Source organism: Molothrus aeneus, chromosome 13 (genome assembly GCF_037042795.1).
Source record: "Molothrus aeneus isolate 106 chromosome 13, BPBGC_Maene_1.0, whole genome shotgun sequence".
Lineage (NCBI taxonomy): Eukaryota > Metazoa > Chordata > Aves > Passeriformes > Icteridae > Molothrus > Molothrus aeneus.
Window position 1 is genome coordinate 3,857,077 of NC_089658.1, and position 27,992 is coordinate 3,885,068.

The 27,992-nt window shown below is 55.9% G+C and overlaps 1 protein-coding gene across 3 annotated transcripts in view; it reads left to right on the forward strand.

The window, feature by feature from the left end:
* The window catches only part of LINGO1 (leucine rich repeat and Ig domain containing 1), a 158,699-nt gene that overhangs the window by 116,093 nt on the left and 14,614 nt on the right, over window positions 1–27,992 (forward strand). Inside the window, exon 1 of one of the 3 annotated variants that reach the window (XM_066558819.1) lies at window positions 26,003–26,134. The exons of the other annotated variants lie outside the window; for them this stretch is intronic. Within the exon in view, the coding sequence (XP_066414916.1) occupies window positions 26,129–26,134 (6 nt within the window). The 5' untranslated portion in view covers window positions 26,003–26,128. Of the gene's footprint in view, window positions 1–26,002; window positions 26,135–27,992 lie in introns of those variants that run through there. 3 annotated transcript variants of the gene reach the window in all.

The following is a 27,992-nucleotide window of genomic DNA, read 5'->3' on the forward strand; positions in this document are numbered from 1 at the left end:
GAGGAGGAGTGGCTGGAGAGCTGGGTCCCATCCTGCTTGGTGTTTCCCCAGGACCTGCCAAGGTGTGGCCAGCAGCTGGGGATACTCTCTGGACACAGACCTCATATTTCTGCTCTTAATTGCAGCCTTCCTCCTCCCTCACTGCCTTGCTTGAGAGTCCGGCCACATCGGGTCTGGGATTAACATTCCTGGCACAGCATAACTCCATCACCATTTCTATTAAACTCATTTGCTATCTAAAGGAATTCATTTTCCACTTTGTTTGCCCATGAGAAAAAAAAAAAAAGCCCTCTGAGCTGAGGCCCCAGTGTTTGAGAAGGTGGAGGGGGGAGAGCTGGGTGCCACGAGCCCTCCTTCAGCTGGCAGAAGGGATGGCATTCCCACCATCCATACAAGAAGATGCCCACCTCTGTGCTTCCACCATGCTCTTGGAGGCAGGAGCTGCCCATTGCTGGCACCAAGGCCAGTGCTTGCTTTCTGAAACAAATGATGCTGTTTCACCCTAGGATGAGTCTTCACAAAATCAGATTGTCCCCTTTTCGTCAAGGATATCCCTGGACTTCCTGGAACTCCACCCCCTTCCAAAAATCAGGTTTCCTTGGCATCTACAGGAAGTTCAGGGATGGTAAAGCCAAGCTGGATTCTCTCTGCCTGCTCCCTCATCTCCTTGTGTTCAGTCAGTTGCTTTGCAATAGGCTCAGGAGCTGAATTCCTGCCCCTGCATGGGATGTGGGGCCATTCTGTGTATTTGGGTGCAATGGGGAGGAGGAAAACACAGGTACAGGGGTGCCAGGAGGAGAAGTGTGTATGTGTGGCATGTGAGGAAACCTCTTCTGTGTGTGCATCCCCTCCAGGGATTGTGGGGCTCCTGCTGGCAGCCCTTCCGTGGATCATCACCTCCCAAATGGGCACCTCCTGCCCAGAAAAGGAGGGAGACACTCTACAGCCCTCTGTGCTTCTGCTTTCAAGGTCAGAGGCTGCTGATTATTGATCTACAGCCTCTCTATAAATCTGGTGCTGAGGGGAGCCTTCCCTGTGCCTCTAGACAGCAGCATCCATCCTGCAAGACTTGGCCAGCCCAGCCACCTGCAAGGGATGGAGGGTTTTAATCACTCCCTGCCTCTGCTGGGCAGCATTTGGGTTTGCAGCTGGCTCCCAGCTCTGCCACATTCCCTGTGCTGCTTGGGGAGCTTCCTCCTGGGGCCAGGGAACCCTGCCAGGGTGTGCAGCAGGAGAGCTGAGGAGCTGATGTGGGATCTGGGGAGTGACTGCTGGGGCCAGGTGGTGGATCCAGTGAATCTGGGATATCCAGCATGGCTTTGAGTGCCCCACAGGACCCAGAGTCCAGCAGATGGGAAATCTGACTCCAAGGCAGGCAGAAGAGGAGTTGGAATCCAGCTTCCCAGGGAGCCTGTGGAGCCATGTGTTATGGGGGGAGAAGGAAGGTGGTGATGGAGGCCACCAGCTGTGGAGCACTGGGCCACCCTCCTCACGTAGTGGCCACCAGCTGGATTTCAGGATGATCTGTGGCTGTGGTCCCTCTGCCTGATGGACTGCCATGGTCAGAGGCTGCTGTTGGGGTGGGAGCTCCTGGGTGTACACCACAAATTGAATTGGAGCCCCTGGAAAATGATAAAATGACAGCCCTTCGTAGCTGCTGAACATTTCCCTTCATCACCATCATCATCATCATCATCATTTGCAGCTAAACTGTGGCTCTGACAGGGATCACTGCAGTTTTCAGCCCAGAGCTGAGCTGGTCTTGAGCCCTCCTCACCTGCCATGAGCAGAGCTTTGCTGTCCCTGTCCCTTCCCATGGGATTAGCCCTGTTCCCAGGGTATATCCTGCTTCATCCAGAGAGAAACCAGTTTCCCTCCCACAAATCCTTTCTCTGTGGCTGCTACTAATGGAGAAGAGAAGCAATCAAGGCAGTTTAACCCCCCTGCTACCTGTGACTCTCCAGCAAAGCTCGTTAATGAGCCAGCTCAGGTTGTGCTAATTACCACAACCCTGGTAGGCCTGGTGAGAGCACCAGGAGTTAACTAACACTCAATTAACCCCTGGTTGCTCGTGAAGATTTCCCCTGTTCACAGCAGCCTCAGAAATTCAACAAGGAAACAGTGGCAGGCAGGAGGCAGATGAGCCTCTTGTGCAGCTGGGGAGGTGACAACTTTCCTGTGTGGTTTGGAAGCCACAAAGCCAAGGGATCCCAGGCCACACAACAGAGCTCTTCAGCTGCTTTTTCCTGGTGATTTGGAACACCTTGGAGCCCCTCTTTGAGTCAGGAGTTTCAGGTCCCATCCCTGGAAGAGCCCAGCCAGATGGATGCAGGGAGCATCCAGCCCTGGTGCAAGGGAACAGAGCAAGTGGGATGGAGAAACCAGGAGGGGTTGAGGTGGTCAGGAGGGCCCTTCACCAGGAAAACAGACCCCATCCTATGGGTCTCTGGGAGCCTTTGGCCATGGTGTATCTCATGCCAGTCACTCTGCAGGCTCCCAAGGCACCTTGGCTGCAGGGCTCAGGTGTGTGAGGGTTGGAGCTATCCCAGCCCCTTGCACCCCACAGGCTGTGCAGAGGGGCTGGGGCAGCCCCAGCTCCTGATGATGCCTGAGCTGCTGCCCAGAATGTGCCCTGCAGTTGCTATGGTGACATTACCATTTCTTACCTCACTGGGGGAAAAAAAGCCTCCAAACATTTAATTCTGCAGCCCACCTGGGAGCCTTTTAAAGTCCCCATTCGGTGTTTGACATGTAATAATTTTTCTGCTTTTAAGATTATCCTAAAATGCTCATTCTCTTTCTCTCTCTCGAACTCTCAGCAGTGGAGCCTCAGAAAGAAATCAGCATAAAAAAATACCAATACAAGTTTCAAATGCCAATTTGTCACCATCACTGGGAACAGGCAGTGACAGGCACCAGGGAAGGAGACACAGCAGAGTGAGTCAGGGCTGACAGCGCCGGCACGCTCCAGCCACCGCTGACCGGCTCCCGTGGGAGATGCCAGGTGGAGAGCTGAGCCCACGGATGAGAGGGGAGAGGAGGTGATGCCTGCAAGTGAGGAATTTATGGAGGAGAGCTGGTCCTGGTTGGTAGCAAGGAGGGCTTTGATCTGCTGCCCCACATACACAGCGGTGCCGTTCCTCAAGGCAGCCATCGATGCAAAAAGGAAAAGATAAAACCTCCCTTAAGAAAGCAAATGGAGCTTTGGCTCAATTCCCCAGGTCTGCCTCATGCTCCCAGCTGACCTGGGATCCCCCTGGATTTCCCGGATGGTGCGGGGGAGCAGAGCCCAGCCCTGCCAGGCTCCCAACCTTGACGTGCAAGTAAATATAGTCAAAACTGTCAGGCGCCGGTGCCGCCGTGCCAGGAGCGCTCGGGTACCACCAGTGGGACCCCATCATATGGCTCTTCATGCTTGGCTATCCACACACCTTCCCAAGCAGATGGTCTGCTCCACAGCACTGGGATCCAGCAAGCCTGTGGAGCAATTTAATCTCCAGAAATAATTTAATATGGCTTCCTCCAGAGTACGGTGGTTTGGGGTTTTTTTCCCTGACCAGCCATAGAATAATTTAATCCTGCCTTCTGTGTGAAGGTCTATTTTGAGCTTGCCACCTGCAGAGTGTTTTAATCCCACAACTCACAAAGTAATTCAATCCTCTCCCTTGGTGAGTAATTTAATCCTCTAATTCCAGGGTAATTTAATCCCCTCCCTGGGGAATAATGGAATAATTTGATCCTCCATTTCCAGAGTAATATGATCCTCTACCTGAGAAGCTCAAAACTTCAAACCAGCCACCTGCCTATCTGCAGACACTGCCATCCCTGCAAAACACTCCCTGCCAGGTGGGGATCTGGGTGTTCTTCCAGTAAATCCATTCCCACACTGGCCAGGGCAATCCATGCAGGTCCAGAATGGGCAAAACCATTCAGCACTGCCTGACCCTGGGCCCTTGAGCCTGGATGTGTGTGATCACTTCATTTTAATTCCTCTTCAATGAATTAGTCCATTTTCTGATGAGTTAGTTGTAATCTAGGTTGGTGCTATGGTTGTTAAAGCAGGGCAGCCTTTGTCCACATTCTGGGGGCCTGCTGGTGTGAGGGAAGGGCTGCTGTGGTCCTGTGTTGGTCTGAGTGCTCAGTTCTACATATATAAATATAAATAGAAATGTAAATATAAATACAAATATGTGTATATGGATTGTTTTCCCATTTTTCCCCTGGAAGGGTAAATAGGAAAACAATCCATATATACAAAAAAGTGTACCCTCACACAGCATTATCTCCACCAGGACTGGCCTTTGAAATGTCTTAACCCCAGGTGCCATTCAGTCAAGGACCCCTTGGACCTTGCACTGAGGGTCTGTGAGCAAGACCCCAGCCTCTGACTCTCCCTGAGGAGCTGGGAGCATGGCAGGGCCCTGGAGCCCCCCTGCCCTGCCACAGCATCCTGGGCACTCCATGTCCTCTGTGCACACTGTCCCCACACAAGGTCAGGGGCCTTAGGGCATGTCACATGCCACCTCCAGTATGGAATTCCACCTTGAAAGCAGTGCAGACTCCCTATGGAGTGGCAGGAAAGAGAGATTCTCTGCAGGAGCCTGGCTGGTTTACTTCTCCCTCATTTCTGCTTAGCAAAGGCTCAATAGGACAAAGAGTTTCCTCAGCCAAGATGTAAAAAAGAGAAATCCCAATAATGATAGTGTCCGTTTCCATGCAGAGGAGGATCTGGGGAGTATGCAGAACAGAAATATTTCCCTGTTCCTCTGAAGACTGCAGCAGTTTGTACTCAGGAGAGGGATTAGCATACTGGAAAGGAAATAACACCCTGAGAAGTACTTGTGGGAGAGGAGAAAGAGGGAGCAGGGCAGGAGGAGAGAGGCCTGCAGAGGGGGTCCCCTGAGCCATGCTGGCCCCAGGTTTGGGATGCCAAGACACAGATGGGATGGTGCTGAAGCACAGGGGGAAAGGGGAGGTTCCCCCCCATGGCAGAGGGGGGTGGGGCTGGAGTCCATCCCCTGCCTGGGAAGTGCCCAAGCCAGGCAGCCCCACCCACACTCTGTGGGGCCCTTTTGCACAGAGTGGTCTATCCTGCATCATCTGTCACATCCCCAGGGAAAAGTGATGAGGCTGAGACTCTGATTATTCTTTTTGCTTAATCCTACTGTCAAGTTAGTGCTTGAATCTTGGAAGCCAAAGGGGAGGCAAGGGGCTTTGGAGGACCAGAGCCAGCTTCCATCACTCCCTGCCTATTGCCCCCATCTGTAAAGTGTTGAAATTATCATCCAGTTCCCCCCACCTTGCTGTGACCCCATGGGACCTCCCCATCACCCACCACAGCTCTCTGCAACCTCCCTCTGGGGCTGCACTGGGCTCAGAGGTGCCAGTGATAATTGTCTTTCCTAGGGACAGAGAATTCAAACAAAAGTCCTTGCCCGGGCTAAAGAGAAATCACTGCTCGTCCTACTGCATGCTTTATATGCCCTGGTCCCGCCTGGGACTGCTAAAATTCTGCTTTTAAAAGTCTGCTTTGTACAAAAGTCTGTCCTGGATATGTCATCTTGCATTCTAACGTGATATATTAGACAAATAATTCTTTATGTGCAAAGCGTTCCTAAGTACCTGCAGGCCAGAGGGAAGAGAGAGAGGGGCTTGAATATCTTAAAAAATCCCATTCTAAATGGTTCCATTTCAAAGTCTCTTCTGCAAATTCTGTTCCATGCCACATCTCATGCCCAAAAGTCAGCTCTGCCAGTGCCTTCTGTGTCATGCTGATGCCACATGGCAGTGCTCTGTGGGGCAATGGTGGGCTTGTGCAGGCTGTGCTGTGCCTCCCAGATGTTGTAGCCTTCTGTTGGAGTGGGGGAAAAGAGCAGGAGAAAAGTTCCTCCCTTTACTCCTTGAGATATGAGCCGCTCTCTTTAACCAGGCTTGGTGTTCACTCACCTCTCTTCCCCTCTAATGAGTTGGGTTTTGTTCTCCCCTATCACGTCTGGATGCACATTGTGGGTAATTGATGGACAGGACCTGACCTCTGAAAGCTATCAACGGAGCCACTGTGAAATCACACGTCCAAATATGTTTATCTTCCCAGCTTTTTGGGCCTGAGCACTCTTGGACACGGATTTCCGTGCTTCAAGGAGGAGAACAAATTTCCTTCAAAATGTCAGCATAGAAATGAAAGATAAAAGGGAAGACACAAGGGCTGCTTAAACTTTGCATTCCTAGCAAAGCAGAGCGGTGTGGCTCAGAGGGAAGGAACTGGAGCTCAGCCATGGGCAGGCCATTTTGGGGGGGTTGGTGGTGCCTCAGGGGTCTGGATGGTGCCCTGTGATGGGTGCACTTCCAGTGGTGACTTCCAGCCAGCACTGGTGTGCAAACTGCCTCCTCTTCTCCACCGGTTTTCCCCAGGCTCCATCCCAGCAGGTTGGAGCCTGGGTGTCTTCTCCCACCGTGAGCTGAACTCCTGGTGTTCGGCACAGGTGGGTCCCTGGGGTCACACCAGGTGTCCACTCCAGCACTGGGGGATGTCTCCATTCACCTGATGTTCCTCTGGCATGTGAGGAAGCAGCCCTGGATGCTCTGGGCCTCTTTGCTCTGCCAGGACAAGGCTGTCCTGTGCTGCAGCCACTGGGAGTGGCAGGCAGTGGCCCATGGTGGTGGGCTCCTGTCTGTGCAGGTACACCCTGCCTGCCCTCGCCGTGGCTTTTGAGTGCTCTGTGAGTGATTCTCAATTGCAGGAATCACTCTCCAGACAAGGACCTCTCCAAAGCAGCAGCAGGTGTTCCTTGTTCCTCCCTGCTCCCTCCTTGAGCTGTGGCACGGGAGGAAAGCGGCCGAGCTGCAGCCAAGGAGCTGGGAGGATTTCCCTGACCAGCCAGGAGGATGGAGACCATTCCTGCCCCCTGGGCACAATCATTGTCTCCTGGCCAGAGCCTGGAGGGGCTGCCCACGGGCACCAGGGAGGCATTTCAGGGAGAGCACGAGCCCTCCCCCGTGTCAGCCGGAGCGGCCGCGGCGCTCCCTGCGTGCTGACTGACAGCCAGGACGCGTGGCCCCACATCTTGTTTTCAGCAGTCTGGGTGTTTGTGTTGGCAGAGCCTGGCTCACGCTCATGACAGGAGCTGCCTCTCACTGTCAGCAGCAGCTCTGCTGTCGCTGAGCCTTTGCACACCCACCTCTTCCCCAGAGCTGCAGGCGGCTCCAGCAGCCTCTGCTCCTGGCACCTCTCGCATTGCTGCCTGCAGCCCTGGTGCTGCCTGCAGCCGCTCCCTGCCCTCCTGCAAACTCAGGTTTTGCCCCTCTTTTCATGGAGCCCTTTTGCTCACCATCCCCCAGCCATCATCCCTCTCCCACTGTCCTGGGGATCTCCTCATGCACCAGGATCAAGGCTTAGTCTGCTTCTAGCCTCACTCCTGAGGTTGTCTTTGTGACAGTGCTTACAGGGGTCCGAGGATGAGGGAAGAGACGAGGATCTGACTCCATGTTTCAGAAGGCTTGATTTGTTATTTTATGATATATATTATATTAAAACTTTACTAAAAGAATAGAAGAAAGGATTTCATCAGAAGGCTAGCTAAGAATAGAAAAAGAATGGAATGATAACAAAAGCTTGTGTCTCGGACAGAGAGTCTGAGCCAGCTGACTGTGATTGGCCATTAATTAGAAACAACCACGTGAGACCAATCACAGATGCACCTGTTGCATTCCACAGCAGCAGATAATTACTGTTTACATTTTGTTCCTGAGGCCTCTCAGCTTCTCAGGAGAAACAATCCTAAGGAAAGGATTTTTCATAAAAGATGTCTGTGACACGTCTGCTTTAAATACCGGCAGCGGGTGAAGTGAGGAACCCTTATGGATTTGCTGTGGAGCTCCTTGGGGATGGTGTAGTTTGTGCTAAGCAAGAGCTGGGAGTATAGGCTGAGAGTGGTCCCTCTGGGCTCTCATTTCTCTGTCTCTAGCCCTCTTTTCTTGAGGAACTCTGTGGGATGAGGATGAGCTACTGGAGCAGGTCCATGGTGGGATGCAGATGGCAGCAGAGCCAGGGCCCTGCCCAGAGCAGTGCTGCCCACCCAGCCCATCAGCTACAGCCTGTCAGTCCTGCTCACACTCCCAGAAACTCTCCAGGAGTGCTGAGGCTGTACCAACTGTACCTGCAACCCCTGGGATGGGGCTGCCTGCCCAGGCTCCTGCTCCTCTGGGCTACATTTACTTCATCCAGTGTGGGATGCAGGTGCTGGATGTGAGCTGCACCTACTGAGCTGCAGCCACTGTCTCACCCCATGTGAAGAGTGCAGATCCCCAGCCCTGCCATGGCTCCTGGCTATGCAGCCCCGCATCCATCCCTTGTAGTGGCCTGTCCTCCTGTTGCACTGTCACCAGGAGATGCCACTGCAGGGCCAGCGAGCCTCAGCCTGCCAGGAGGACTCGGCTCTGCCCACTGCTGCCATGCAGGGACCTGACAGCAGCACGGCGCAGAGCCCTGTGCCCCTGCCTTCGGATGACAGATGCTGCCGTGCCCCAGCACAGCTTCCAGGCCCTTCCTGGACTGGAAGGAGCTCTTGCCTGGTACTGCCAGGGAAGGGAGGTGAGGAGAAAGAGGAGGGTGAGCTGGAGCACGGGTGCATCTGGGGACACAACAGCAGAGCTGCAGGGAGGGGAGCGTGTGGGAGAGGAGCTTGGGCTCAGGGGTTGTGTATGCACACAAAGGTCATGTGGTCATTGCCTGACAACATGTTCATATAGCAAAATCACCTCTGAGCACCTCAAAATCACCCTCCCCACCCCAGGGACAGCAAATTATACTGAGACATCTGTAGATGCTTCATGACTCAAATGAGAGCTTGGTTGCCAACCTACTCCTCTCCTTCTTCCCTGCTAGTGCTAAAAAAACCCAAAGAGCCCTAAATCCAACTCCTGGCCCATTTGCAGCATGCCAGCAGAGTATTAGATTGGGGCACTTGGTCCACAAGGGTCAGGGCTGCAGGAGGAAGCTTTGAGCCACCTCTGAGACCTTTCAGTAGCCCCAGAGCACCCTTTGGTTCTGTCATCAGAAATCCATCCAAAAAGGCACCTTTTTGATGGAGAAAAATGAAATAGAAATAGGTTTGTAGAAGTCTGGAAGTGAGGAGAAGCTACATTTCATCCCACCCTCCCTTGGAGCTCTGGAAGCCTCTTGTGCTGCCAGAGCTGCTCTTGCACAGGTAGCCCCTCTTGGGAGGCATGTACCCTCCTCTAGCAAATGCATTTACCACAGTGTGAAGCACAAACTTGTCTTCTCTGTGTGTGACTCCAGGCTGTATTGTAGATTAAAAGATTTGTCTTTCTCCTTTATCCAGCAGGTGGGTCTCTGGTGGCTGTTTCAATACCATTCCTGCATGGGCTCTGGGATGTCTGTGCTGAGGTTCTCAGTAAACTCAATTACACCGTGGTAATAGCATGGTATTGACTCAGGAGCCTCAGCAACACAGGACTCTTGCCATTTATTAGTTGTTTAATTATATGGCACATCAGGCCAAAATAATGTCATTAGCTAATTAGCCCATGTTGGGGGTATCTGTATTTTTTCTTAAATGAATGTTAGCATCATAGAATAGCACAGTGAAAGGGGTGCCAGCTGATAGCCCAAGAGTCAGGGCTCCTTTTGTGCACAGACCAGGTTGGGGCTGATGCCAGCCTAGATGCTTCTTCGTGTGTCCCAAGGGCACAGGTCCCCTGCCACCTCTGGCGACAAATGTCCCTCTTCAAGGGTTTGGGTGAGCTACTTACAACAGCACCTTCTCACAGTGTGGCTGGGATCCAGCACCCTGTAAAGAGCTCACTCTGGGCATGGCTGGGCCGAGCTCGCCTCCAGGGGTTATTCAGTAGCATCATTTTTGGGATTTGAGGAGTACTACGGTGGCATTGAAAGGCACAGCTCTCCAGGACTGTCACACAGCTCAGCCCAGACACTGCCCATGTGCTGCCAGAGCCACTGTGAGTCACTGCCCCCGTGTTTGACACCGGCCACGCACGGCTGAGCACACTGAGGAGGGAAGCCAGTGGCAGTGCTGCAGTCATAACCCACCAGAGGGGGTGACAGCAGCACAGCCCTAGGGCTGAACCTTAGTGTGGCACCCTGGTGCTCCTCCTGCTGCCTGTTTGGCCCAGGAATTCACCCAGTTACTCAGCAATGCCTCATTTTCCTCTGCCTGGGGGGGCTGGGAAGGCAGAGCCCCTGTGTCCTGTGCAGGAGATGCTGCCAGGACTGCTGTGCCTGCCAGCACACACCCTGTCCCCATTCCTGTGTGCAGACTCCAGTATGGACTTCCCTGCATTCCCAGACTCCAGGGTGAAAGCTTTTGGACTGGGGCTGTGTTCTCAGGATGCATCAGTCTGCCACAGGATCTGCTCCTCGTGTCACTCAGCAACATCCCAGTGGCTCACCCGGAGGATGCAGGCTGCTGGCATGGACATGGGCTGTGTTAATCCTGTGGGATAAATCCTGTGGGATTAGGAGTTCTACGAGACAGTTCTGGCTGTCTCCCTGTGGTTTCTGTGGCTTTTCAGAGGAGGAGGCAGCATTGCCATGTGAGAGCACTCTGGGCAGGATGCTGCAGGATGTCCATCAGGGATATTGTTATAATTAGCATTTCTTGGTTGCTCTATGCCACCAGCACCACAGGTTTTCAGGGTGATGACTCCTGACTTAATGTTAGTCTTTCAGCTGGCTGCTTTGGGCCTGCAATTCCCAGTTGTGTTGCCCCCACAAAATTCTTACCATTATTTAACCTAAACAGGTCAGCTCTGTGCTTTACAAAATACATTTGCTGATCCTGAAGATTTCTAAATGTCTTTCAATCTGGCTGGGTCTATTCCAAACTCTGAAAAATTGCAGACCCCTGCAGATGCATTCATGTCCTTAAGGACAATTCTGCCCACTGGAGAACCTCCCTGGGGAGCCCACACACTTCTGAGAGGTTCAAGAGTCCATAGCAAATAACTCCAAAATTAACCATGCAGGCCTCCCCCAAGCCCTCAAAGCACAAGTTCAGATGAATAAAATAAATTTGGAGTTAATAGACCACACTGAATTTTAAATATGACTTTTCTAAAATGGGGAGGGGGAACAGAAGACTTGTCCAATAGTTAGAAACTTTCCCTTTTTCATAGCTTATCTCCCCAGTGCCTTCGCTGCTTCATTGGAGACTCTCTCAAATAATTATATTCCAGAGTAGAGAATTCTTTGGTGGACAGATTTTTTTTTTTTTAATTTTTAAAGCACATTAGGGGGAAACAAAACTGGGCTTGTAAGGAGAATGAGTTATATCCTTCTGTTGGCTGTGGCTGGTGTGGTTCCACAGCACTGCTGTGAGATAATCACCCATTCTCCTATGCTCTGCCGCTCACCTTAATAACTCTCCCAGGATTTGATGTAATGGTTTACATAACCTTTCTGAAGCATCCTGAATTCTGATGCCTCCAGCACTTAAATGTGACATTGAGTCAACTCTGAGGTACTTTACAGCTGGGTGATGCTGCTTGGGGCTATGGCAGACGATGAATGGAAAAGTTTCACTTACCAAGATGAACTTTGTACCAGCTGAGCTGTGTGTCTGGGAGAAATCTCAGGGTCTCAAATCCCGAGCTGGGTTTGTCTCCCTGTCCTGCCCGTGGATCCGTGCAGCACCAGGGTTGATCCAGGGCAGCAGCTATGGACTTGAATCCCTGTTACTTGTCTGCATGTGGCCTCTCTGTAGGTATCTGCCTTGGAGCCCACTGGCTGGATGACATTTATAGTCAGCAGGGAGAAAAAAGGCACGTCCAGGCAAAATTCATCTGACCTTTCTCAGGCAGGCACCTTAGAACGAGATTAATCCTGCCCCTGAGAGGCCTTTTCTCTCCATTAGCCATACAGCAGTTCATCCAGCTTGTCCATGGATGCAGGCTGTGTATGGGCAGATGTATCCCCCCGGATCCCTGCTGGGCTGTAGGATTTGTGCATGGCCAGGGAAGATGCCTTGCTCCTTCCTGGGGCAGAGTGCAGGTTTTGGAGATGGGCAGCCCTGCTTTCTCCCAGCACCCTGCCCTGGCACGTGGCATTCACCAGCCTGACCAAAGGCACAGGAAAAAGATGGGCATGTTCTGATATCTGGGGCTGATTCTGCTGCCTTCAAAATCCCGCAGTAATTGCTGGTGTTGACTGTATATGTAAATGTGTATCTATAAAAGTCTCTCCCATGTATGTGTGTGTATATATATCAGGCACACGTAGATGTGTGTGTATCTAACATATGTGCTCCCAGCCCACACAGCAGATGGGGCTCTGAGCGCCGCTGGAGCTGCGCCTTCCTCAGCCCCGCAGCGCCCACGCAGCGGGCAGGGGGACGGCCTGCCTGTGCCAGTGCCAGCCTCACCACCCATCCCGACCTGCCACTGCCCCCGATCCTCCCCGCTGGGATTGGCACCCTGCACAGCCTGGATGTGTCACCGCTGTCCCCCCAAACGCTGGGTGGGGTGCTGGCACCCTCCTGTGCTCCCAGGCTTTCAGGGTTTGGTCTGTGCTGGGAGGAGCCTGCCCAGCTCCTAGTGCAGGTGGGTGCAGTGGGATGTAGCAGGCTCCCAGTGCTGCACTGTGGCTCCTTCATTAGTTCATGTGTCTTAATCAACCAGCTTGGTCTTCTGCCAGCAGGGAGTAACCCAGGCTGGGTTGTGGGGGAAGCACCTTGGGAATGGGAAGGAGCCTGTGGAAAGCACAGCTGTGCTCCAGGCACACACAGGAACCTATCCCAAAGCCCTTGGGGCTTGTGCTATGCCAGATTCTGGGCCAAAATCACTCAGAGAAGGGGCTTTTGGCTGTACCTTTCACCCTGAGGTGAGATGTGGCTGCAGGGTGTCCCCAGGCCAGCAGGACACAGTGCTCTGCAAGGAGAGCAGGCTCTCCAGGGTGCTGTCCAACCCTCCAACCCCACAGCAGATCGAGGTGCTGCCTGACCCTTTTCCCCATCTCTAGAGAGGTCACCATGCCTCCCAGCTCTTCCTTTTTGCCAGTGTGAGTACCTACATCAGACACCAAGCACAGCCCCAGTACTTTGATGCAGGTCCTGCTACCATGGCTGGTCACAGTGAAACAACATGATTTCGTTGTGTGATTTCCAGCCCTGGCATATTCACAGAATCACAGAATATTCAGAATTAGTCCAGAGGAGCAGAGCTGAGGGAAGAAGGGTCTGCAGGAGTGCAGGGATGGAGAGGGAGAGCACACCCAGCTGAGGGTGGTCTCTGTACTAGCTGTGACCTGAGCATGTCCTGCCAAAGCACAGGAAGCAGAGCAGGTAAGGGAGGAGTGGGCAGGTGTAAGAAGATTCAGGTGTGCAGCTGGGAAAGAGCTTTTCTATAAGAGAGCCATTGGTGTCACTGATGGAAAAATTCAATCACTTCCAATGAGGGAAAAATAATTGTCTTTCGGGGTACAGTAGGTTGTTGTCATTTTCCTATGACACACTCCATCAACTTTCAATTTCTAGTACAAAAGCCCTTCGTTCTTGCTTGGGTGTCTCTAATCCATTGCAGTGAGCACTCATGGCAGACATGGCATGGGCTGGGGGACTTGTCTGGGAACAGAGAGGCCCAAATTGCACTAAGCTGAGGAGAACACCCAGACCCTGCTGGGTGCAGAGGGTGCCAGATGGGGGAAACCAGCTTGGGTCAACAGTCAGTGAAATATCTCATGCCCTGGAGCCCCAGGTTCTGTAAAACAAGGAAAACAATATGGTGAGGGGCTCACACAGCTTGGGTAGAGGGGTTTGGGGTGACCTCTGGCACTGGGATCTCAGGCATATTTGGCACAGGGAGGCTCAAACCCTCTGGGGCTGGAGGATGCAGGTTCAGCACTGTCCTCCCTTCTGGTATCCACAGTGGCAGAGGAGAGGAAGGGGACAGTGGCCAGCAGTGATTTGGAGCAGAAGTGTGTGTACAGGAAAGCCAGAGCTCAGCACTTCCCTGCCACTAAGTGAAATGAGAGGTGATTAGCAAAAGATCCCAGCATCCCAGCCCCAGAGCCTTCTCCTCTAGCACTGGAAGAGGAAATATGTATTTAAAAACACTGCTCTAACAGAGAGGGGTAATGATGTGTTTCAAGGCAGAGCTGGTATCATTCATAAAGCCCGTGCTGCTTAATTATATCTGCCCCATTTAGGAGAAAAATGATTTCCCAGTGAGTTTCTGGTTTGTTTTCCCTCTGTCCCGCTGTATCTCACCATGGCTCCAGCTGTTTGTCAGGCTCTTTGGGATCTCTGTCTCCAACCACAGCTTGGGGCTGCCTGCCAGCCCCAGGAACTGAGGATTGTCACTGTCACCAAGTACCAGCCACCCAGAGGGGCCTGAGAGCTCAGGATGGGCAGAACTGAGGTGATGCTATCCTACACTGACCCTGGGTGGGGTAGCAGGGGTAGGTCCCTTGTTCTTATGGGACAATAGTCAAGACAGAATCACAAAATATGCTGAGTTGAGAGAGACCCAAAAAGATCATTGAGTCCAACTCCTGGCCCTGCACAGGAGCATCCCCAAGAGTCACACCAAGTGCCCAAGGGCATTGTCCAAACACTTCCTGAGCTCTGTCAGGCTTGGAGCTGTGACCACTTCCCTGGGGAGCCCGTACCAGTGACCAGCCACCCTCTGGCTGAAGAACATTTCCCTGATATCCAACCTGACCCCCTGCTGCTAGGCACACAGCCCTGCTGTCCTGGCTGGGGACTCTCTGGGGACCCCAGCATTGTCCTGGCAGGCTCTGGCACACTGCTGCCTGCGGGTGCCTGTGCCTGGCACTGGTTCCTCTGCCCACCAGCCCCACCAGCCAGGGCTTCCCCTGCTAGAGGAGCTTTTCAGGCTGCTTTGAGGCAGCCTTAGCCTGTGGTGCTTTCCTTTTGCCTGTCAGCTCTAGCCTGACATTATTTGGGTAGAAGCAGAGGGGTGGGAGTGTAGAGAGGCAAAATGGTAGCTTTTTTTTTCATTTCTTGCATTCATAAGACATTTCAAATGACACACAGAGACAATAACGTATCACTCAGCTCGAGTACAGCTTGAATGGTTTAAAAATACGCTCCTGAACTTTCCACCCCTATTCACACACAGACACCATCCCTTTGGGGTCTGCACTTTGGCAAGAACAAGCAAGGAGTTAAGCAGCTCGGCAAGACGAGCTATTTATGGATGTTGCAAGCTCCCTGCTCTGCTCCCATACCCCATTCAATCCTCTAATTATGTGCAGTTGTTTCATGCTGTGTCTCACCGCGCGCTCTCTGGGGGAAACCGCTGGGGCTTTGCCAGTTGATGAGGAGGGGGTGGGAAGGGGGAAGACTCTGCCACACATGCTGAGGCAGCCTGGGAAAACAAGGAATGCTGTGAGGTCGTTTGTCTGTGGGCTGTGGGATACCAGGGCACGGCCCTGGGACCTTCTGGACGAGGAAGCAGAGCTTGTAAGAGCAACAGCCCCAGTGGGGGAGTTACCTGTGGGAAGGAGGATGTAGCAACAGAAGGTGTGGAGAGACTTCTCTCATCCTTGGGTTCAGTCCCCTGTGTCACTGAGCTGTCCCTGTGAAATGAAGCCCAGAAGCTGCAAGACAAACATGAGAGAGCAGGAGGGACCACAGGGCTTGCCAGCCACCGCTGCCCTCCAGACAATTCCTCTAGAGCACTGCCAGCTTGGAGAAGAGAGCGACTGCTGCCAGGACTCTGAGCCTCCTCTGGCAAGCGCTCCCAGCTGCAGACTTGCTCCAGGGTAACATGAGAGCTGCCCCTGAAAACTGCCCCTTCCAGCTCCCTAAACCCCTGCTAAGATGCTGCTCCAGCATGATAAGAATTTTAGTTAATCCACTAATAGTCTTTGAATAAGTCGACCGAACAAGAAAAGAGATGAGAATAATCTCCGGTGCCCGGAGCTGCGTGGCTGTTTCACTAAAGCAGCTCTGTGAGCATCCTCAGTGCAGCAGCTGCACCCGTCTGCCCCGGTGTTTCACACTCCCAGGACACTCTCAGCAGCTTTTCTGGCCCTTAGGAATGGTGACAAAGTGGTCTGGGGCAGACCAGCCACAGCCAGCACCCTGTGTCCCCTCCACACTGCAGGGGGAATGGGCACTGGGAGGACTGGAAGGGATGAGCACCCCCTGCTCATCCAGAGGCTGACAGGGCCAGGGGGATCTGTGCAGATCCTGGTGGGCACAGGAAGGTTGGCATCTGCAGTCAGTGCTGTCGGACTGGGAAGAGCTGGGGGCTGTTGCTGGTTACACTGGTGTCAGATAAATTGCTCATGGGAACTGGAGATGCCCAGATTCAGTTTTTTGTGTGGGTCTACCAGGTGTGCAGGGCTGTTACCTTCCCTGTATATCTATTCATGTCTCTCCTTCTCCCTCCAGTCCTCTGCCTTGTACTTCCCTTCTGGCTCATCCTGGCCAGCTCCAGTGATCCTGGGTCTCCTGGATCCTTCTTCCCATACAAGTGTGGCCCAGCTCTGCCCAGGAATGGCAGAGAGAGCAGGAATGTCTTCTCCTCCCTTTACCCTCCCCAAGCTGGACCAAAGGTCATACACTGCACCCCTGGGAATGGTGCTCAGACCCCAAAGCTTTCACAAACACATCCATGTGAGTGAATTGCCTGACCTGTGCCTCTGCTGTCGTTTGAGCCCATCCAGCCATCCTCTGTGCCCCCAGCCTGCTCCCAAGCCCATCAGCAGGGAAGGGAGGCTGTGGCCAAACCCCTGTGTGGTCACAGCAGGCAGCACAGGCAATCCACATCCACTTCCATCTGCCACAGCATCCAGAGGCACAGGCAGCCCCTGCACCACACACCTGGGCTCGGGGAGCCAGCCTGTGTCCTCCATCTGCTCCATCTGTGGGGAGTGGGGCTGCACCACCAGTGCCCATCCAACAGCTCAGTTCAGCTCTGGACAGCCTTGGGTGAAGGCAGGGTCCTGGCAGTCCCTGCCCATGGAGGTTTAGGTGCTGAAAGGGCCCCTCTGTACAGAACCAGTGCAGCAGGAATTTGGGGTTCAGCCCCCTCGAGAACAAGGGGTCCTTTCCCCTGGAAGCCCAGTTTGGTGGGTGCTGATGGGGTGCTGGGGACCACTGCCATGGGGCCCTTGCTGTGGAGTGGGGAATGCTGCCAGGAGCCAGAGGCTCCCCCTCCTTCCCTGCTCTGCTCTCTCTCTGCTGTATTCTCACCTGATTAGTGGATTTGAAATACAGCCTTTGGCTTTGAGACCCAAAATAGATGTCAGGTTGTCTTTACTGTGCTGAAGGCTCCTTAGTATGTAAATCCCTCCCCAGCATGGTCGGTGCAGCACAGTGGGATGGCACCTCCGGGATCCCGGCGTTCCTGGGCATCCCCACCCCAGTGTCCTGCTGGGCAGGGCTTCCCCAGGCCCTGCTTGCAAGCCGTGGTGCAGTGGGGTGCTGGCACAGCCCCCGTGACAGGCACGTGTTAGGGATGGTGCTCTGCACCCCTCCTCCACTCCCCCTTCTCCTCCATGGGACCCGGCAGGTTTCCAGGGAGCCACTGGGGCCAGCGGGCAGTGACATTTGTTTTGTCACTTACGCTGTCGTCACCAAAAAACCCTAAAAAATCGCTGCCTGGAGGGGAGAGCTGGGCCCGGTGACATTCGCTTCATCTCACAGCAGCTAACGCAGCCGGCAGCGTCCCCAGGAACCGTGTGCTCTGTGCCGGGACAAACGAGCTCTGTGCTGCCAGCAGTGTCCCCCTGCTGGGGTCCAGCTGGGCACAGCCAGGACCTCCCCAGGGCTCAGACACACCCCGTGCTACCACAGCCCCCAGGAGCTGTGGGCTCTGCAGAGAGCAGAGTGTGTTCATTTGGTGACATTATTGCTCGATACTTTAGCAGTGTTCCCTACCTTGTAGAGATTGAGTCAAAAACCAGCGCCTGAGGAACTGCCTCTATTAAACTGATGTTCATTAGAGTTGACTTGGTGCTACCTCATTAGGCTGCTGTAATTGAAGGAGTTAATTGATTATCAATAGTTTGAGTTCCCTCTCCTCATGCCCACAAGGCCCTACTGGGTGTTCTTCGGGGGCCAGCATTCATCATGAGGCTGGGACGTGCCTCAGTGCTGGCAGTCACAGCTTGGGCTGCTCCGTGCGTCCCCATCCCCGTGCTGTGCCCGTCGTGATGCCGGCAGCGTTTTCCGCGTGGGTCCTTTTGCGTTCAGCTTATTCATCCCCATTTGGCACTCGCTCGAAACTGTCTAAAATACTTCTGATGGCTCCCCTTTCCATGGCTGTTCTTTAATGCATATGTATTCTATTTGGAGAGGCTGCGTGTGGGGGTTTGGTGACTCTCTCCTGGGTGTGAAAGCAAAAGCAGAGCCTCCAAAGCAGCTGCTCCCGGAGTGGCTCCGTCCCGCAGCGCAGGGATGGGGGCATAGCCTGGGGGGGCCCGGCTGCCCGGCGGGGGCTGCGTGGCCACGCTCGCACGCTGCTTCTGCTGAGCTTGGACTGACTCCCTCGCACAGACACGTGCTGCTGACTCAGTCACACCTCTGCTGTTTTTAGAGGCGGCCTTCTAACACCCTGCCTCGTTCAGCAGAAAGCAGGGAGATGCTGTGCTTCCCCCAGCCAGCCTGAAAACACATCCCCTGCGCTCAGGAGCCACTCTTGGGCTGCTCGTCCTGGCCCTCGGCTGCTGGAAATGGGACAGGCGTGGGTTTTGGAGAGAGAAAGGTCTGTGCTCAGCCCTCCTGCCATAGACACCTCTGCCTCCTGCCCTGTCCTGCCCTCAGAGTTCACCCTCGTGTAGCCCTCCTGCTGGGAGGAGTGCTCAGAGCATCCTCAGGTACCCCCAGGAGCTGATGGTCCATTGCTGCACCCAGAAGGACCATGGGTGACATGGAAGTGGTGATGCTGCAGCAGGCAAGCTGGGAATGGAAAAAAGGATCCTCTCCATAGCTGCATCCTTACACCTCCACAAGGGCACAAGTAGGGCTCAGAAAGCCAGGGGATAAGGCTGTCACAGGCCATCTATCTGCTGCCAGATTTTTTTTTTAGCCAAATTTAGGCCTGCCCCAGCTCAGGGTCTGTGCGGCATCACAGGTGACAGCACAGACAGCGAGGTGGGAGGTAGACAAGCCAGGAGGAAACTGTTGCTCCCCAACTTCGTTAGCTTTAACTAACGAGCTGTTTATAGGAGTGACATGACACCTGCTTTCCTCTTTATAAATTCAATAATTTATGAAAGGTATTAAAGGCAAAACAGCCTCCCGGATAAAGGCTGTGATGCGTGTACGCTGGGTATTAGCCAGACGGGACAATGAGCTACACTTGAATAACACACGAAGATATTTACCCTCTCCCTCTATAAATTATTAAGGGGCTTCTTTGCACGTAATTACATGAGCTTTTATGTTTCTCACTCCCTGCTTTTAATCCTTTCTGGAATGGTGCCAGTCACTTATAAGAGGAGCTGAGCAAACAGCAAGTGCTGTGGCTGGGTTTGGGGTTGGGTTTGGGGTCGCTGCAGATGATGGAGATGCAGGAAGGGGCATGGCTGTGAGCCCATCCCACTGGGCACGGGGCACACCCCGCAGGGAGGGACACAAACAGTGGGGCTGGGATGGGGTTTGGCCCCAGCATGAGGTGCTTTTCCTCTGTGTGGGTTCGGGGAGGTGGCTGTGGGAAAGTGTAGACAGGCTCCAGTGTTTTAGCACCCTCCAACTGTGCGTGCAAATCAATTACATGCAGATGTAATTGGGCATGCAAATGTCACTGGAAGGCTGTTTACATGTGCAGTGCATATTAGGGGAGCACGTATTTGTGCAAAGGAACACTGAGGATGTTAGTAATAATTGCACCCTGAGAGTGTCCTGGAGCTGGGTCTGCTACTGCTGCTTCTCCAGCTTGGCCTTCAGGGAGCAGAGCTCCCTCCTTACCCTGCCACATGCCAGACCCCCCTTCCCTGGCTGATTGCTCCCTGGCCTGTGCCCAGCAGGGCAGCCCAGCTCCCCCCTGCTCCCCATGCTGCTTCCCATGCAGCCCCAGCTGAGCCCTGCCCATTTCAGCCTGCCACACCAGGCAGGGGCCAAACTTCTTTTGAATGTTAAGATGAACATTTCATCCCCTTCAGGCACCCTGACCCCCTTCTCTTAGTTGCCAAGTATTTGTGAGTCAGCCCCAGCAGAATGGTGCCCATATCACCTCGCCATCCTCCATGCCCAGGGCAGCTTTTGCTTTTTCAGTGTGGGCAATTGACAGGACTCTCCTGTCCTCCATACTCACAGCTCTCTCCAAGCCCTCTCTCCTTTGTGCCAAATTCTTTAATCATTGCTCTTTGTCCTGTTGTGCAGCTCCTATTCTTACACCAAGCTGTTAAAAAGCTGTCACTGTCATAAATTCCTTGTCCCAGAAATTATCTTTCATCTCCTGAACGTGGGCAACAATAGGCACTGAGGTGCTTGATATTATTAATACCTTCTATATATGTGTCAATGGGCTTAAGAACTTAATGGAGCCTTTTCCCTCAGCCCTTCATGCCACGTGTTTGGGCTGCTTGACAGAGCAGTCAAGTTATCAGTGCTTGACTCAGGCTGACATGAGGACATGTGGCCTCTCTCCATTCCAGAACATTGCATAGAAAGGCCTAATTTCCACACCCAAAATTCCAATGGGTCAGGGTGGGGACAGTGCCCTGGCAGAGATGTGGATGAGCTGAGCTGGGGCAGACGCTGTGTATCAGCAGCTTACCCAATGTTCAGTAGCACTTGCTGAGGGGGGCTACAGAAAGGCTTTTTTCTCCTTTTTATCCCTGTTCTCCAGAGCTTCATGGAGGTCAGGTCATGATTTGAGATGTGCAAGGCATGAGCACAGCATCTCCTACTTCTCACCTCACTTTCAGTTGGACACAGAGCTGGAGATGGGTCCAGCCATGCACCTGCAGCCTCCAGCAAGTGAGGCTGTGGTGGGGACAGTGGAGGGATCCCCTCCACGGCCTCACAGCCCCAGCCCATGTCCAGGGGAACATTCTGTGGCTCCTGCCACTGCTGTCCCAAGTGAATGGCTGCTGGTCAAAGAATATTTGGGTCATTCTGCTCCAAATCAATAAGCTGACCAGAGCAGGGAGCAGTACAAGGCAGTACAGAGAGAAAGCATTATGATAATACTTGATAAGGATCCTCAGTTTCACTGAGGAGCAGCCATACAATGTGGAATTTGGATTCCCTCCAGCTGATAATGAGAAGCCACTGGACTGACTCAGCCTGCTGTGAGGAGGCACCAGCACACATCCAGATGGCCGTGGGGACGGGGGAGCAGGAATATCCTGCCTTGCCTCTTCATCCCACTCCCCCCACACACCCTGAAATGTCACCACCTCCAAGGGAGAACGTGATCTGGGAGCACATTTCTCCCTGACTGCATCCGCAGGGGCCCGGTGGAACAGCCATCCTCAGGAACAGGGGTTCCTCAGAAACAGGGGTTCCTCAGGAATGAGGGTTCCTCAGGAACGAGGGTTCCTCAGCAACGAGGGTTCTTCAGGAACAGGGGTTCCTCAGGAATGAGGGTTCCTTGGGAACAGGGGTTCTTCAGGAACAGGGGTTCCTCAGGAATGAGGGTTCCTCAGGAGCAGGAGTTGATCAGGAACAGGGGTTCTTCAGGAACAGGGGTTCCTCAGATATGGGGGTTCCTCAGGAACAAGGATTCCTCGAGGGTTCCTCAGGAACAGCAGTTCCTCAGGAACAGGTCCTGCTGCCCGCAGTGCTGAGGAGGGCAGGGGAGGTCTGTGTCCATGCGATGTGCAAGGCACGCACAAGAATCAGGATGACCTTTCCTCCCTGTCCCGAGCAGCCAGGAGATGATGGTGCCTTCTCCAGGGACTGGTTAGGACTGGCAGGATGAAGGAGCTGGTTGCAGGTGGAGCCCAGGGCCATGTGAGGACCCTCCTCTCCTCTCCTCTCCTCTCCTCTCCTCTCCTCTCCTCTCCTCTCCTCTCCTCTCCTCTCCTCTCCTCTCCTCTCCTCTCCTCTCCTCTCCTCTCCTCTCCTCTCCTCTCCTCTCCTCTCCTCTCCTCTCCTCTCCTCTCCTCTCCTCTCCTCTCCTCTCCTCTCCTCTCCTCTCCTCTCCTCTCCTCTCCTCTCCTCTCCTCTCCTCTCCTCTCCTCTCCTCTCCTCTCCTCTCCTCTCCTCTCCTCTCCTCTCCTCTCCTCTCCTCTCCTCTCCGGATGTGCAGGGGCAGAGCAGGGACAGCCCCTCCCCCGTGCCTGCTGCCGAGGGAGGAGGCAGGAGGGGCAGACAGCCGATCTGGCATTCCTAGAGCCAGCGCTGGCAGTACTTCAAGGTGTGGTACATCTTATCTCTGCCTGGCATTTGCATGTATTTTCTCAGCTCAGCTTGTTACGACAAAAGTGTGAAAATCTGAAAGAAAAGGAATGATAATAATAATGGGAGTAATTAAAATCCACCTCCCTCCTGCCAGCTCGGCCCTTTCTAGACCTCTTGTGGCATTTCTGGACACGTGCACTGAATCCAAAGGAGGGAATGGGTCCCGGGTCTCTCCCCTGAGGGGCAGCTCTGCTCCCACTGCCCAGGTCCCTCAGCAGTGTGCAGGTGCTGCCTCTCCAGGAGGGAGCTGAGAGCAGGGATAAACTGCCTCATGCCAGCAGAAGGGAACCATCTGCCACAGCCCGTTATCATCCCAGGATGGCAGTGGCAAAGAGCTGGAGCATCTGTCTGAGGGACAAGCCCCTGCAGATGGACACCCAAATGTTCCTGCCATTCCCTGCAGGTTTTAAAGAGGAACATGTTCAACGAGGGCGTGTGAGCCGAGCTGCTCTGCAGCTTCCAGGGGCTGCACACGGGTCGGCACAGGGTAGTGGCACCTGGAGGGCTGGGGCACTGTGGGTCACTCCATGCTGCAAAAAGGAGGTTGACCCAGTTGAGGAGCTGATCCAAAAACAGCTGGAGTTGGTCTCTACAACATGGGGGAGGCCAGTAAAGGTGATGGGAGAGGGAAGAAAGGCATGTTAGCTGCAAAGCTGTCAGCTGCACATAGCTACGGGCTGTTAGTGGGGACAGGAGGGGATGGTACTTCCAGTGAGGCTTGGTTGTGGGCTTGTGGCTGTCCCCAGCACACTGTCACCCGTGCTACAACACCTCAGGGACATTAACAGTAAGCTCAGCAGTCATGACAGGTCAATAAATGCAGAACATTGGAGCCTTTGGGGCTTCCGAGCAGGGGCCCATGCAGTTCCTCCAGCAGAGACCAGCAGGGTTCACTGCTGCCAGGATCTGCCTTTGCCCAAAGTGTCCTTGAGGCTGCTGAGGTGAGGAAGTGTTGCCCATGAGGTGGGCTGAGGGTTAAAGAGAGAAAAACCCAATTGGCAGTGGTGCTCCTTGGGCAGGTTGGTTGTACTGGCTGCTCTTACACTCTGGCACTGTGGGCAAGGGCCTTGGGGCTCCAGCTGAGAGAGCAGCTCTTAGGTGATGGTTTTATCTCCCTGCACCCTCCATCCTTCCCCTCGCCTCTCCTCACTGCTGGCCAAAATGCACAGTGTAGCTGTCAAAGCAAACAGGGCTGTGCCCTGCTGCCATTCCTGGGGCACCCGTGCTGCCCTCACCTCCCCTGCTGCCCCTGGTCCCTGCACCCAGGTCCAAAATCATGGAGCCATAGAATAGTTTGCATTGGAAGAGGTCTCAAAGATCCTCTCGTTTCCAACTCCTGCCCTGAGCAGGGACCCCTTCCACTTCCACCTTCCCAGGTTGCTCAGGACCCATCCAAGTTGGCTTTGGCCACTTCCAGGGAAGGGAATCTCACGCTGAGGGCACACAAAAGGCAGGGTTTGCACGGACGGGACTGTTCTGTAGCAGAGCTGTGCACGGATGCCCTCTCAGCCCAAAAGCTCATCCCTGCTCCTGCACACGCAGTGCCCCGTCCTGTGCCGCTCGGCTCGCTCCCAGGGCGGGGATGGCCGTGGAGCCGAGGTGGGAAAGACGGTCTTGGAAGGCCCCCTGCTTCCAGGCAGTGCATAGCATCACTCTCACACGCCACCAGCGCTGCGTGCATGGCGTACTTGCCGTGTCTTTGTGGAAGGGCTGAGGTGAAATTTCCCCCCTCACACACCAACAATTCCAGGAATTATTTCCGAGTGTTACTTCTGAATACGCGGTGCCCTGCACTTTAGCGGGGCTTTAACGGGGCGGGGGGAACGGAAGCATTAGAAACGGCATTCAGAGCTCTTAGCCTGTCTTTTGTCCTCTGTTTGTTTTTTTCTGGCCGCATTCAGATTGCCGGCTTTGTCTGTGTTTGTGAAGTGCTATTAACATCGATGGCATTGCTGCCATAGCCGTAACAATAAGAGGCATCGATCCGCACCGAGTAAAGGTCTGAGGAGCGCTGCGAGCGGCCAGGCTGAGTTTCCTTGGTGGCAGGAGGAGAGCTCGTGCACCAACACACGCCTTGTCCCCCCACGGTGTTCCGTGCCACGAGGATGCTGTGCCCGAGCCCACGCAGGGACACACCTGACGGGTACCCACCGTGCCAGCCGAGCCGGGGGCTGTGCCCGTGGGAGCCGAGCAGCAGCGGGAGCAGGGAGCTGCAGTGATTCAGCCGGCGAGTTCACCGTGCCCACCCTTTGTTTATTCCTCCTCTGCTCAGAAGCTCGCCTGTGCCAGGCGGGAGGATAACGGGGATAACGTTACCCATAACGGGGCTCCGGAGAGGCAGCAGCCACTGCCTGAATGCCAGGGGGGGCTTGCTCGTAGCCCGCTGCAGGGACGTGAGCTTGGGATGGCCTCTCCTGTGCGATGGCCTCCCCCAGCCTGCCATAGAGCACAGGAGAGGCCTGGGGCCAGCTCAAAAGCTCTCACTTGCTGAAAGAGCCCTTCAAGGGAAGGCTCATGGGACCCAATCAAGAGACTCGTGGCCCCAGCCCGTGCTACTGCCGGGCGCCCTGGTGCCCCTGCCTTGGGTCCGCCTTGGCTGGCAGCCAGGCACAGCTGGGGAGAAGCTAGACAGGGCAGGAAGCACCCCAGGAGAGCCCAGCCCAGAGGAAGCAGGAAGGAAAAGTGCACATTACAAGCAAAGTTTGTGTCCATTACTGCTGGAGAAACCAGCCTCGGCTGCGAGAGCCAGCGCTGGGCAAATCCAGCGCTGCTGGATAAAGAGTGTCCATTATGGAAGGGGGGAGCGGTGGGCAGTGCTCGGGAAGTCGTGCACTTAGTCCTGAATGAAAGGCCATCGGCTCAGCATGCGCCGGACCCTCCGAGGGGGCTTTGGGATGGCCAGGTCCCAGACCTGTCCTCGGAGGCGTCCCCTCAGCGCTCGCAGCCCTTTCCCTCTTATGTGCCGGGAAGGGGGGACAGTGTAAAGAGGAGCAAAGCGCAGTACTGAGGGAGCTGCTGTAGGACGGACCCTCCGGAATCCTCAGGGTAGCCCGGCTCCGTCTCCCGGCGGACGCGGGGAGGGCTGGGCACCGACGCGACGGTGACGGGCAGAGCTCCGTTGGTCCGTCCTCTGCGGGCAGCGAGGCTGCACCGGCGGCGGGGCGGGGGCTGCGAGGGCCCCCATCCATCGAGCGGCCCCGGTTGGCGGGGGAGCCATCCCCGCTCCCCCCGCCCCGCAGCCCCGGGCACCCGCACCCCCCGCGCGGAGCGGGGGCGGCGGCGGGAGGAGGGACCGGCCGCGGCCGCCGCTGCCGCGCTCGCCGCTCCGCGCACCGCCCCGCACCCGCCGGCGGCTCCTCCCGGAGGGGAGGCGGGGGCCGGCGGCACCCGGCCCGGCCCCGCCGCGGCAGACCCGGCCGGCGGAGCGGGCGTGCGGAGCCCGGGCTGAGCCAGCCGCCCGCCCGCCCGCGGGGGCGATGCCGCCGCCCCGAAGCGCCGCCGGCCGCCCGGGCGCGGAGGGCAGGGAGCCGCCGGCAGCGCGGCCCTAGGGCGGCCCCGGCGGGGCCCCGTGCCCAGCCCGGCCCGGCCCGGCCCTCCCTCCCCCGGGCGCGGGACTGGGGGGCGGCCCGGCCCCGGGAGCGCCGCCGCCGCCGCCGCTCCGTGTGCTGTCGCTGCGGAGAGGGGGAGCTGCGCTACTGCAGGTGGAGGTTTGGCGGGGGGGCCGGGGGAGATGCCATTTCTGACCGAAGGAGATCGCCGGCGAGGATGAGATGCGGGTAAGCGGGACCGGGGACCGGAGCGGGGCACAGGGCTGGCGGGACCGGCGGGGTGGGGGCTCCGCCGCCCCGGGACGGCGCCGCCGCGCTGCCCCGGGGCCGGACCCGCTCCGGTGCGGAGGGCGCGGGGCTGGAACTTGGTGCGTGCCCCGGGGCTGCGGGGGGAGCCGTGTGCTCCGGGAGCTGCCGCCCTCCAGCCCCGCCGGTGCGGATGCTGCCGCCTCCTCGCCCCGCTCTGCCCGGGCGCTCCCCTCTGCCCGTCTCCTCCCCGCACCGTTCCCGCAGCCTCGGCGCAGCCCCTGCGGGAGCTACGAGCCAGGCGGGGTCGGGGTTCGGGGCCGGGGTCCCAGCGGGCGGGCTGGGGCTCGGCGGGACTGAGGCTGTATCCTGATGGGGAGTGTCCTCCTCCTCTCCCGGTAGTTCCCGGGTGAATTGGCCGGCCTGGAGCAGATGCCTTGTTCAGGTAGGGAAAGGATTGTCTGGACAGCGCTACCCTCCGGGACTGGCACGGGAGCAGGGATCAGCCTCAAGCTGGCTGTGCCCATCTCCTGCCCAGCAAGGGTTAACTCGAGAGGAGGAATTGTTCCTCTGCCCATGCCCAAAGCAGAGGCATTAAGGGTTAAAGACGGGCAGGGAGAGCTCTCCAGCCCTGAGATTGGAGGCAGGAGTCATGGGGAAGGGGTATTTTTCAGGGCAGGTATTTTTCAGGGGTTCACCTCTCTGTCAGCAGCCCCCCAGCCTGGAGATAGGTGAGTCGGGGCCGTGGGGAGCTCATGCCGAGGGGGGTGATTCCTCAGGCTCCGGGAGGGCTCGGGGGGCTCTGAAGGGTCCCCCCCTGCCTGGGCTCAGCTCCACACCCCGGAGCCAGGAGCCAACCCAGAGAACTGGAGATGCTGGGCCAGGGTCAGGCTGCGGGTGCGGGCTCTGCCCTCGGTTTGTGTCTGGCAGAAAAAAAGAAGCGGTTGATGTTAAAGGAGCTCCACAGGGCAGTGGGGATTGTGGGGATGCCCAGGAGCCTGCTTGGCAGAAGGGCTCTGGGAGCCCTCCCGGGCGGTGCCGGTGCTTGTTGCTCTCCGTTACTGTGTGTGGGTTATTGGATTTTTCACCTTGCGCCGTGGATGTATAAATAGCCCGAGTGATGGGTAGAGGCACGACTCGATCCAGGTGCTGGAGGTGCCACCTCCGAGAAGGAATGGGAGCGTTGGTGCCGCGGAGGGAGGGAGGGAGGGCCAGCGGGCGAGCGTGGGCACGGGTGGGATCGGGGCTGCTCGGGCTGCTTGGCGTCGCCGAGGCTCTGCTGCCTCTCCCTGCCTGTCCCTGCCCCAGCTGCCGCCCCAGCCATCGCCATCCGCGCTCCTTCCCAGCAAACGCCTGCTCCAGCAAGCGAATGTGGCCGCTGGCCGGCAGCAGGGGATCGGTGTGACAGCCCCGCTGCTTTCCGGGGTCCCGACTGGTGGGGGGAAGTTCAGGCATTCCGGGAAGAGCCCCACTCTATGGATCTCCCTCCATCTCCCGTTCCTCTGCACCACCTCCAGAGCCCGGCTGTGGCTCTGCAATGATACCCCTTCCACAGCCCCATCCCAGCCCTCCTGCCAGCCTTAACCCTCGCCTCACTGCTCTGCACCTTGCAGCAGCCCTGACCTGACCTTCACGCACGCTGGAGACGACCCTGGAGCAGCACTGTGGCTGTGCCTCGAGCCATCTCCTCCAGCACGGGGCTGCACAGACCTACAGGACTGCCCAGCCCATCCCCAGCCAAAGGCAGCTATCCCAGCCCCTATCCCAGCCCCTATCCCAGCCCATCCCCACCCTAAGGCACTATCCCAGCCCCTATCTCAGCCCATCTCCTCCCAAAGGC